The sequence below is a fragment of the Lampris incognitus genome, chromosome 18 (assembly GCF_029633865.1).
Source record: "Lampris incognitus isolate fLamInc1 chromosome 18, fLamInc1.hap2, whole genome shotgun sequence".
NCBI lineage: Eukaryota > Metazoa > Chordata > Actinopteri > Lampriformes > Lampridae > Lampris > Lampris incognitus.
The window spans coordinates 28,276,072-28,288,595 of record NC_079228.1 but is presented as its reverse complement, the minus strand read 5'-3'; the positions used below and the strand labels follow the sequence as shown (position 1 = coordinate 28,288,595).

Below are 12,524 nucleotides of genomic sequence, written 5' to 3'. Positions count from 1 at the left end.
AATTCTTAGCACAGAGGTTTGGGGGTGGATATAAGGCTTCTCCAGGATTTTCATCGGTTTTTTTTCTTCTTTTTTTTGATGAAAATGTCTGCACATTTTGGGGCTAATTTAGATAAGGTGAGTTGCATTCAGGTGTCTCACGACTCCATCAGGCCGAGCACCCAAATCAAAGGATTACAAGCAACAGAACAGGCTGGTTAGCGTACGACAAAAGAAAATCAGAATGGACTGAGTACTGAACCTCTTTTAATTAAAGCTTTAAACATTTATTAACGTAAGAGTTTGATCATAATCTGTAATGAGAAAGGGATTAGAATCCCCCTTTCTGTCACCAACTGTCTATGAAGGAGTCCAGCATCCTTTGCAGATATGCACTGAGCTCTTTAGTAACGATCTTTATTCTATCTGTCCTCAGTTTGCTTGCTATGTACACACACACACACACACACACACACACACACACACACACACACACACACACACACACACACACACACACACACTCACGCACACACATCCTTTTCCCTTAAAGGCTGATTTCCCCATCTTTATTTTACGGTTCATAGGCCTAGGGATATGATATCAGCATCCACCTCTGCTTATTGCTTTAGATGGATTTTCTGTTTTGAGGCTCGGGGTCATTTTCATTTCACGCCAGCAGAACTGATACCTGCATCCTGATTCTCACATTGCACTGTCCTCCATTCCCTTTGACATTCATCCAAGGCCACCTATGAAAACATTTGAGCAGCCAGACAAATACAGGGTGGGGGGGGGGGGGTTAACAGTGTTACTAACCGCCTACACCATTTTTCATTGCTCCCTTTCCCTCCTTTGTTCCCCAAACAAACTTGGTTCCTCTCTTTCCTATGACGTCAGTTGTGTCTTATAACTAGAGGTACTGACTTAACCAATAAACAGACACCGAATAAACAACATTTGGTATGCATAGATATTGATAAAGTGCAAGAAGTATTTTGTTACAATAGCTTTATACTGTGTTCTCCCCTGTTCATTTATGGCTTGATCCAGTCTTTGGAACATTTGGGTAAAAAAAAGAAAAGAAAAAAAAAGGAATCAAGTCCATCTCTTTTAGTTCTGTTTAGTTCCCTTTCATATCCGTCACTTCTCCATCCATTCCAACGTCATATGTTCTGGGCCAACCCAGAGCACAACAAAACATCCACTGGAATTTCTTTCTCCCCCTCTTCCCCTTCTCTCTCTCTACCTCTCTTGCTCAGCTGCCTGGTTGCAGTTCCTCAGCCAGCCCAACAAGGGGCAGTGTTGCTTTTGAGCCGCTACTTCTCATCCACGGCGGAGATCTCCTCGGGGCTCTTCTCTTCCGAGTCGGAGCAGCCTGACAGCTTGTCCAGGTGCTCCATGTCGTCAAAGCGCTCGGCCACACACTGGGCTGTCAGACGGGCCTCCGGGTCGTGGTCCCAACATTCGTCTATGGTGGCGCACACCATCTGGATGCCCTGCAGGGGGAGCAGAGGAGCGCCGACTCTATCAGTCACCAATATTTACTCCTAGCAGGACTGATTAAGATGAAATACCGTTTCTTGGAATCCCAGCCCCGTGTGTGTGTGTGTGTGTGTGTGTGTGTGTGTGTGTGTGTGTGTGTGTGTGTGTGTGTGTGTGTGTGTGTGTGTGTGTGTGTGTGTGTGTGAGTTCTGAAGGTGAATGTGTGTGAAAATGAGAGCTGGCAATGCAGGGCCTTTGTTCTGCATATTTGAGTATAATACAGCAAAATGTTATCCATCCACGCTGGCATTTTGAGAGCACTACATTTATAATACCGATCCATGAGAAAGCGAGCTGCGGCAAATTCCGAGCAGCGTGTCTCACACACGTGCATGCAAACTGCAGCCTGCTGTCTACTGTAAACTTCCAGCTTAAAAAAAAGTATAGTTACGTGCGTCAGGAAATTAACAACCAAGGAAATTTAAAAACTACCCGGCACAGGAGAATAGGCTATCTTTTTGCATTACTGCATTTTCTGCTCTTCTGATTACTATCCCTGTCCACGGATAACCAGGTGTGTTGCTGTTTGAATAATTAGACACATGCCAACGCTCCACGTGGCCTGACAGTTCTCACAGGCAACACGCGCGCTTTAAGAGACCCGTCTGGAGGTCTAAGACTGCAGCTTACTGGATGGATGGTCCAGCTGTTGGGGATTTCAGGTCTGCCTCGGTCTCGGAGAACGCTGTCCTTCATGCTCTCCACACACGGGTGCTCCCTCACCTTCCCAAAGGGTGGCTCGTACTCTTTCACCTCTGCAAGTGAACACACACCAGAAAAGGTAAATACAAAAGTGTGCATGCACACAACCAACACCAAATTACAGCCATAACCCTTGAAAAATAGCAGGTCTAGAGCAGCAGAGGATTTACTGCAGCTTTTACATGGCAAGTCGATTTCCCCCTGCGGATCATCTCGCTGTTCGATTCCACCCCCCCCTTCTCCCCTTGCTGCTGGGGGAAGATTTGCTGAAGAGAAACAGAAGATGCATCTTTTTTTTTTATATCCCCCCCCTTTTCTCCCCACGTGTACCCGTCCAATTGTACTACCCAGTCGGGACGGCTCAGAAGAGTGGGGTCCTCCACCGATCCGGGGAGGGCTGCAGACTACCACATGCCTCCTCCGATACATGTGGAGTCACCAGTCACTTCTTTTCACCTGACAGTGAGGAGTTTCACCAGGGGGACGTAGCGCATGGGAGGATCACGCTATTCCCCACAGTTCCCCCTCCCCCCAGAACAGGCGCCCTGACCGACCAGAGGAGGCACTAGTGTAGCGACCAGGACACATACCCACATCTGGCTTCCCACCCGCAGACACGGCCAATTGTGTCTGTAGGGACGCCTGACCAAGCCAGAGGTAACACGGGGATTCGAACCGGCGATCTCCGTGTTGGTAAGCAATGAAATAGACCGCCATGCCTTCTTCTTTTTATTTTTCTCCCCAACTGTACTTGGCCAATTACTCCCCTCCTCCGAGCCGTCCCAGTCACTGCTCCACCCCCTCTGCCGATCCGGGGTGGGCTGCAGACCACTGACAGACTACTGCAGACTACGGCGGACACCCCGCCGCATCATATTTTATACCTTCAGCATCCGCTGAGGTTTTGCGTGTTCCACCAACACAACCCTCACTTTGTGTCAGCTCTGTTGCGTATCAGCATGTGAAGCGCTTGTCAAGCCACCGCACCAGTTTACTTAGGACAGCCTCGCAAAGGATTAGCATGGCTGATGCAGTCTGGGAAAACCCAGGTCAGGCGTTTCTCGTGACTATTTTATCTTTACGTTGATTTCATCCTTCCTCGGGGTAAAACAACAAATCAATCTCAAGTTCCCCTTGAAGTGCGCGGTGCTCGGATGGAGAGAACACGTTTCCAAGGATCCGGGATGACAACACAAGACTGGCGGGGAATGTGCAAGTCTGGGGGAAAATGGCCGCATTTCTGATTCAGCAGACTGACTCGAGGATAACGGGAAAAAGAACTCACTGTTAAGTCGGGCAAACGGTATTACAAATGCAGTCATTGAAAAACAACATCCTTTGACTCGTGAGGGAGGGAACCGCAAAGAACTTGGGGGGGGGGGGGCTGAACGACGTTTTTGTCACGAACCACTACCATTTTGTCTAACCGCTACATCTCTGTATCAGTTGGATGTTGTGAGAGTTGAAAGAGCAAGCTAGGTTTCAGTTTTGAAAAGATTGCAGAAGCCTGCCACCGAGAGAGGCTCACAGGAAGTGATGATGCACACAGACAGGAATTGGGGGCTTCTTGAGCAAGGACTCATGAAACAGAGAACTTTTTCAACAGGCTGAAACTTCTTTGTTTTTTGGGGTTTTTTTTCTAATTGCAAGGATAGCTCCTATACTTTAAAAAGAAGTCAGCTGGTGGCAGGGCCCTTTCCTATCGGGCGCCGTTCTTGTGGAACAACCCGCCTGCTGCCATCAAACAATCACAGTCTGTTGAGTCCTTTAAATCCAAACTTAAAACTCATTTTTAAGTAAAACATGCAGTGAAATGAAGAGGGGTACTCCGTCTGTCATTATGGGAAAAAAGACATAGGCCTAGATAGAAGACAAAAGATCAGTGCATTTTTCCCTTTTTTCAAGTCAAAATAAACAATAAATAAAAAACAATAAATAATAATAAAAAACAAAACAAAAAAAACCTAGCTGTCTCAAGTATGTGAAAGGTCGTATATGTTGAGAGTTCTTATGGCCTGTGGATAGAAGCTTCTCTTTTGTCTCTCTGTTTTGGCCCTAAGACTACAGAGGCGTCTTCCAGACCCCAGTAGCCTGAGCAGTCCGTTGTCAGGGTGAGAAGTGTCGCTCATGAACTTCTTGGCTCTCGTCCTCACCCTTCTGGTGTAAGTGTCCTGCAGGATGGGGAGGGATGTTCTGGTGCCACTCTCTGCAGGTCATCTCGGTCACGGGAAGAACAGTTTCCATACCAGGCGGTGATGCAACCTGTTAGGATGCTCTCCACAGCCGAGGAATAGAATGTCTTCAGGATGGAGGGTGAGACCTTGAATTTCCTCAGCCTTCGGAGGAAGCAGAGCCTCTGTCTGGACTTCTTCAGAGTGTGCTGAGTGTAAAGAGTCCAGGTGAGGTCCTCAGCGACGTGGACTCTTTTTGCCTTAGCCTACAATTAGTTGCCTTGAAGTTGAATGTTTCACAACCTGTACTGCATGGCAACCTGTACTGCATGGCGGGTCAGTTTCTGTCTCAATGAATTTACCAACCACTGTTCTGCCGATGAGATTATAGCGTATAGATTATTGACTATTACAGTGTTCTCTTCTCTCTCATGTCTTTTCTCTCTCTCTCTCTCTCTCTGAATGATGTCTTCTCCTGTCTCTTCTCCTGTGTGTGACTGGTGTGATGTGAGTCTCCCTTGTGTGCATGTGTGTAGTCTGTCCTCCTGTCAGGTCTACATGGTGACGCTGGTCGTGTGGCTCAGGTCCCAGGCTGTTCCAGTGGCATCTGGATACTGCTTGGCATCCTCCTCATCATATTCTTCATATATCTTATAATTCCATTGTAATTCTGTCATCCTCTTTCAGTGTTGTATTCTGTAAATTGTGTACACACAACATCCATTGCACGTCTGTCCATCTTGGGGGGAGAGAGCCCTCCTCTGTTGCTCTCCCTGAGGTTTCTTCCTATTTTTTCTCCCCGTTAAAGGGTTTTTTAGGGCGTATCCGATGTGAGGGTCTAAGGACAGGATGTTGTGTTGCTGTAAAGCCCACTGAGGCAAATTTGTCATTTGTGATAATGGGCTATACAGATGAAATTGACTTGACTTCTCTTGGTTCGGTGTTTAAGCCGAAATACACCCACGCCCATCCATCACTCAATATCTAACAGGCAGAGAACGATGCTCCATTTTCCCCTTGCACATTTTGAGAGAGTGTAATGGCTGTGTGCAAAGCCTAAAATAAAAACACATTTCGCAAATAGTTGTGAAATCTCATTTTCTCTCAAACAACGATTCCCTATATATATATATATAAATCACACTGCTCATGGGTACTTTCCAGAGTAAACAAAAGTGTTGTTTTCCAAAATGGATAGATTGGTCAATAGTGCTCTAAGAGGAAAGATGGCTTTTGCAGACAACCCTTAAATTAAACCCTGAAATAGCACAGGCTATTCAAATTACGACTGAGGAAGAGAGAGAAATGCAGTGGTTTGCAAAAGTCACACACTGACAAGACGTTTGCAAAGCAAAACGAGTGGGGCGACCATAAGGAGTTTAGACTACGGCTCTTTTGACAGCTGACATGTAGTGAATTTTGCAACGCTAGCACATATTCCATTCTTACTGTCTGTTTTTTTTTTCATCCAATGTCAGTTGTCAAGCATGCCTGGAGTATCCGTCTGCCTTTTTTTTTTGCTGCAAAGAAACATTCACTTGGAGTCAAAGTCAGCTACAACAGCCTACTAGAGCAACCATGGTGGAAACTCTTCACACGGGTGTCTCTCTTCTCCCGGAGCTTTGCATGATGGATGCAGCATCGTTCTGCTACTGATGTCATATTTCCACAGCTTCAGACTGTAGAGCAAGGCTGTAATTACGCCTCATTCCCGGAGCCTGCTTTCCTTGTTCAGCAACCTTGACCTGTTTGGCTTACGGCCCCCCTAATAAAAACATTTAGGCTCAGTCATGTATGTTCGGACTTTTGATCTTGGAGGAAAAAAAAGGTTGACGTTTCAAACCGTGGCTGCTGAAACAGGCAAAACAGCCAGGGAAGGAAACAGAGGCGATCTGAGGTGATCACAGGAAGACTGTAGGTGGGCATAACCACGTTGGTATTTGATATTCTGCCTGGTGCGCTTACACCCCACACTTTCCAAATCAGCTGTTTTGGCTCCATATCCTCAAGACATCCCATCACCTAAATGATTAAATAATGTCAACAACCAGGTCCATGTTGACTTGCAGCATGCACTTGGTAATGAATTAATAATGCGACTGCAATAACAATGTCTGTTTCCCCAAGTCTGTCTGGGTCTGCAGCAACAGCTTGACAAATCCTCCCCCTGCCTCCTCTGATGGCTTTGATTAAGCAGTGGTGGCTCCGGCACTTGTTTTGTGTTTCTCACAGGTTGTTAAATCATTTGCTACAGATCAACACACACACACACACACACACACACACACAACACACACACACATGCGCACGTACGCACACATGCGCACACACACACACAACACACATGCACAGACAAAATGAATGCAATAAATATAAGCAACTATACATCTACACATGCACATACAGTTAATTTATAATTCACAGAGGGAAACAAACAAACAAACACACACACACACACACACACACACACACACACACACACACATATGCACACATACACAAACACATACACAATCTTGGCCTGACATCTGGACAGCAGCTGCTCTAACCTCTCTTCTTTTACCCTGGTCTCTAAACTCAGCCTCTCCCTCTGGGGACTGAAGGCATTTCTCCTACAGCAGCTCCACATTTGACACCACTGTGTAATTCCCCCTACTACTTAACCCCACCCGCCTGGGCAACGCCCTCCAAGTCTTCCCAACTCCTAAATCTGGACCAGTTAAATTATAAAGGAGAGCCATTTTATGGAACAGTGGCAGAACTAAAAAGGACTGAGCTGTGATTCCAGTCTTCCCAGAGTCGGCTGATCTCTCTGCTCCGTCTCCCCGTCTCCCTTTCTCTGTTTATCTCCCCGTCTCTCTCTCTCTCTCTCTCTGTTTATCTCCCTGTCTCTCTCTCTATCTCTGAAATGGCGAACGCCACAAGCGCTAGCTGCAATGTCATGGTTGGTGCACTCGTGTGCATGTGTGTCAAGTTGTCCCGTGTAGCTTCTGTTTTTTTCTGGTTATTACTGTGTTTAATGCTAAAAGTGTACCATGACTCATCATGAGTAACTGGAAATATGTACTTGGATTATTTTCATCATCATGTGGGTTGTCAGTGATTGTGTTGCTTGGAGCACTGATTTAAACAATGGAGGAGGGCACTCTTTACTTTCTTAAGTGGTGGTGGAGGAGGAGGAAGAGGAAGATGATGAAGGAGAAGACCATGACCACGACCATGACGTAGGAGCTGGGCTTGGATTCAACTGTTCTCGGGAAAACCTTCTACTACTACAGAACTCCATCCACTGTCAACTGAATCCAACCATCCTTATCCCGCCTGATATAAAACCCAGTCCAAAGAGGAAAAGAGGAAGGCGCAGAGCAGTGATTTGCAGACTCAGACGGCGCCCTTTCGAACCTCATCTACCCTCAATCATTCTTTCAAACATCCGGTCATTGAAAAATGAACTGGACTTGCAACATGCTAAATGTCTTATGGCGACATCATTCAGGGAGGGTTGCATCTTTGCTCTGACAGACTCTTGGCTTGACGAGTCCGTCCCAGACACCGAGGTTAGACTTGATGGATTTAGGACCATGCGGCAGATACAACCAAAAGCTCGGGGAAAGTGCAGGGCGGTGGGGTGTGCATGTACATTAACTTCCGCTGGGGAGCTAACATCAAGGTACACTGGAAGGTCTTTAATCCGGACCTGGAGTTGCTCACCCTGTCTGCCTGGCCTTTTACCTCCCGGGGGAGGTGTCAACTATTGTGCTCAATTGTGTGTATAGCCCATCAATCGCCAGCGTCAAGGCAGCAGCCAAGCAAATAGCACACAATACACACGCTCTGCTCAGCAAATACCCGGTAACCCTCTTGTTCCTCCTTGGGGATTTTAACAGCTGTTGGCTTGATCACACTCCCCAAGCCTTCAACCAATATAGATATACCAACAAGATTTAGAAAAACTGGATCTGTGCTATGGGAGCCTACACAGCCAGAGGTCTCCCACCGCTAGGATTAGCTGACCGCAACGTTACCCACCTTCTTTTTGCTTACAAGCAACGGCTGAAATAACACAGGCTTGTAACATACAGCACCCCCAATGGTTGGAGGATGCTATTGCACCACTCAAGGCTGCTTTGCGTGCACGGACTGGGAAGTCTTTGATGGAGAGCTGGACAACTTGGTCATCACTGACAACATCAAATTCTGTATGGATACTTTTATAACAGTAAGGACTATCAGAACATACCCAAACTCAAAATCCTGGATCACCCCAAAAATCAAACAGCTTTTCAACAAGAAAAAACATGCTTTTAGGCAGAAGGACTTTCCAGCACTTAAAACTACCAACCGGGACATTAAAAATGAAATTCTTAAGGCCAAAATAAACTGGAACATTCATCCATTATCTGATCCGCTTATCCTGCTCTCAGGGTCGCGGGGATGCTGAAACCTATTCCAGCAGTCATTGGGCAACAGGCGGGGGGACACCCTGGACAGGCCGCCAGGACCATCACAGGGCCAACACACACACACACACACACACATACACACACACACACACACACACACACACACACACACACACACACACACACACACACACACACACACACACACACACACACACACACACACACACACACACACACACATTCATACTAGGGACAATTTAGTATGGCCAATTCACCTGACTTACATGTCTTTGGACTGTGGGAGGAAACCGGAGCCCCGGAGGAAACCCACGCAGACACAGGCAGAACATGCAAACTTCACACAGAGGACGACCCGGGATGACCCCCAAGGTTGGACTACCCCGGGGCTTGAACCCAGAACCTTCTTGCTGTGAGGTGACCGCGCTAACCACTGCGGCACCATGCTACCTGAACTGGAACAGGAATTCACAAATATGAACACAAAACAAGCCTTTCAGCGAGTCAGGACTCTCACTGGATAAACCACCAAGCGGACCACCTGTGCACCAGAACCCATCACCTTTGCCAATAATATCAGCAATTTCTGCACCTGATTTGATACCTCTGATTCCTCAGCATAATGTGAGAGCCTCTTTGACTATTTGCCCTTCCATTTGTTGGATTATGAGTCCCGCCTAAGCAAGCAGGCTGTGTACTGCCAACTTATTAGGTGCAAACCCAATAATGCTCCCAGGCCAGATGGAATTCCAGGTAAGGTCCTGAAATACTAACACCCATCTTTCACTCTCTCTTCCTTCGATCACTCTGAACTTCAACAATCTCAAAAAAATGGCTGCACGTTGGTGCAGTGGTTAGCACTGCTGCCTCACAGCAAGACGGTCCTGGGTTCGAACCCCGGGGTTGGTCAACCTTGAGGGTCATCCCAGGTTGTCCTCTGTGTGGAGTTTGAATGTTCTCTCCGTGTCTGCGGTGGGTTTTCTCTGTGTGCTCCGGTTTCCCCCACCATCAAAAAAGACATGCATGTTAGGGTTAGTACTCCTGTCTGTGCCCCTGACCGAGGCATGGCAAGATGAACTGGAGTTGGACCCCGGGTGCTGCACGGCAGCTACCCACTGCTACTAGCTACACAGCTAGGATGGGTTAAATACTACAGAGTGTAATTTCCCTATAGGAATCAATAAATTATCTCAAAATCAAAAAATCAAATAAAAAATAAATCTGTTATATGGAAGACATCAATTGTCATCCCTGTTCCTAAAAAAACACACCCATCAGAGCTAAGCCACTACAGGCCTGTAGCTCTAACCTGTCTTATAATGAGAAACTGTTCCAAAACATCATCCCTCCATATGTTTTACCATTCTTGGATCCCCTCCAATTAGCAAATAAGCAAAGGAGAGGGACAGATGATGCAGTGGCCTCTCTCCTGCAGTCTGCCTCAACACCTGGACACCGCTGGAAACTATGCCTGGCTTCTGTTCATTGATTTTTTTTTTCAAGATTATTTTTTGGCAATTTCTGCCTGTATTTGGTAGCAATAGTAGAGAGAGACAGGAAAGGCAGGGGAGAGAGGGGGGAATACATGCAGCAAAGGGCCCAGGCCAGATTCAACCCCAGGCTGCTGCGGTAAGGACTCAGCCTTATATGGTACACACTCTACCTGTTGAGCCACCAGGGTGCCCCCTTCTTTTCACTGATTAATTGGCAATCAAGAAAGTACATGGCTCCAAGTTCCATCACCACTATTCCACAGGATCCGTAATTTCCTCTCCAACACCAAAGGCAGTAAGGGCTGACAATTCACTGTCACCCATTATTCTCAATACCGGTGCTCCACAGGGGTGCGTACTTCGTCCATTTCTCTACATCCACCACTATGCTCTGCTTCAAATATGCAGATAACATGGCCATCCTCGCATAACAACAATGACTCTCTCTGCCTGTCAACAATCCATATCCCATTCTAGCCCATGATGCGACAATAACTTTAAATACCTTAACATCTCAAAAACTAAACAACTGCTCTTTAGCCCCCCCACCAAAGAAAAAAGAAAAAAAAAGAAATTCAGATACCATGGCATTACACTGGACAATAACCTCAGCTGCAATCAGCATCCATTTACACGGACATTTACAAGCGATGTCAACAGAGTTATAGCCATATGTAAACTTAATCACCAGTCTGTCCAACCCCTCCTTCTTCTTCTCCTGTGCTGTACTATTATTGACCCAGTTCTTCTGTATGGTGCCATCTGTCCCCCCCCCCCCATATGCTTACAGTCACCAGGAAGAAGAAACTCAAAAGTTAACTCATTTAACCAGCAAACTCACTGGTATTCCCACCGCCAATTTATCCGATTGTGTCTCCTCATCTCTGATCTGCAAAGCACTCGCAGTCACACACAACCCAGACCACCCACTCTACCAGCACTTTACCCACCTTCTGGATGCAGGTAGAGACTGACCATGTGTTGAAAGGCCCGTTTTAGCAAGAGCTTTGTTGTTGCAGCCATACGAGCTTCAAACAAGTAACCTCCTCTCAAGTTACAAGAAATCCAGTCAGTGCAGTGTAGACTGTCAATCCATGTCTTTGTCTCTGTTGTGTGACCCCTGTAATTGTGTCCCTGTATTCTGTATTTTATATAATTCTGTATGTCTTACCTGTTTGTGCTATGTATGCACCTACTGTCGAAAATAATTTCCCCCTTGAGGACAAATAATCTATCTATCTATCTATCTATCTATCTATCTATCTATCTATCTATCTATCTATCTATCTATCTATCTATCTATCTATCTATCTATCTATCTATCTATCTATCTATCTATCTATCTATCTATCTACCTGCCTGCCTGCTTGCCTATCTATGTCTGTCTGTCTGCCTGCCTGCCTGCCTGCCTGTCTGCCTGCCTGCCTGCCTGCCTGTCTGTCTGTCTGTCTGTCTGTCTGCCTGCCTGCCTGCTTATCTCACCTTCACTCAATCCCTCTTTCTCTCTGTGTGTCGTATGAGACAGGAAGAGAACGCATCATGATGGCACACAGCTGACTGACTAGAGCTGTCAACAGACGGCCGCATTCTTCTCGCCTGGCAGGTCTCAGATCAGACCGGGGCCCCAGGAAATGTGACAGAGTGGCTGCCTGCCGATGAGACGCACAGCACTGATCAGGCATCTGTCTTCCAAAGGTACACACAGGCAGGTGGCGGAGGAGACAAGAGAGACGAGGAAGCCAATACTTCACCCCTGCCATTATAATGATGCACTGAGATGTGTCAGTCTTGGTCTGTGTGTGTGTGTGTGTGTGTGTTTTGTCTCCTGTGCGGTGAGCTTTCACTGGTGTCGCCGGTGACTCACCGAGCTAGCGATAGCTTGGCAACTTCATCAAAGGTGTTTGAAAAAAATAAAATAAAATGAGCGAGAGACACGCACCATGGAAGCATGCGACTCTCTTAAACACAGACTGTAAACACATCCGTTTCCTTGTCACAGGGTTCTGTCTGCACAGTCAGGACCACATCTCTGTAAGGAGATGCGTCTTAACAAGTCAGCGATGTGCGGCAAAGCGCTGCGGCGTCTCGTTCAGGCAGCCAACTCCTTCCAGCCCCTCCTCAGGTCTGTCGAGGAGGGGGGTGGGAGCATGTCTGCGCACCGTTTAAAACTCTCAACATCTTGAAACTTCTCCTTAGGTTCTTAGCCTTAA

At 46.8% G+C, this 12,524-nt stretch overlaps 1 protein-coding gene across 3 annotated transcripts in view; it reads right to left on the bottom strand.

The window, feature by feature from the left end:
* Nucleotides 1-226: 226 nt before the first annotated feature.
* LOC130128549 (TGF-beta receptor type-2-like) overlaps nucleotides 227-12,524 on the bottom strand; it is a 41,525-nt gene continuing 29,227 nt past the window's right edge. For all 3 annotated transcript variants that reach the window (XM_056298175.1, XM_056298173.1, XM_056298174.1), the window contains exons 6-7: nucleotides 2,155-2,279; nucleotides 227-1,478 (exon numbers count right to left, since the gene is read on the bottom strand). In XM_056298175.1, coding sequence (XP_056154150.1) covers nucleotides 1,299-1,478; nucleotides 2,155-2,279 — 305 coding nt within the window. In that variant the 3' untranslated portion in view covers nucleotides 227-1,298. The remainder of the gene's footprint in view (nucleotides 1,479-2,154; nucleotides 2,280-12,524) is intronic.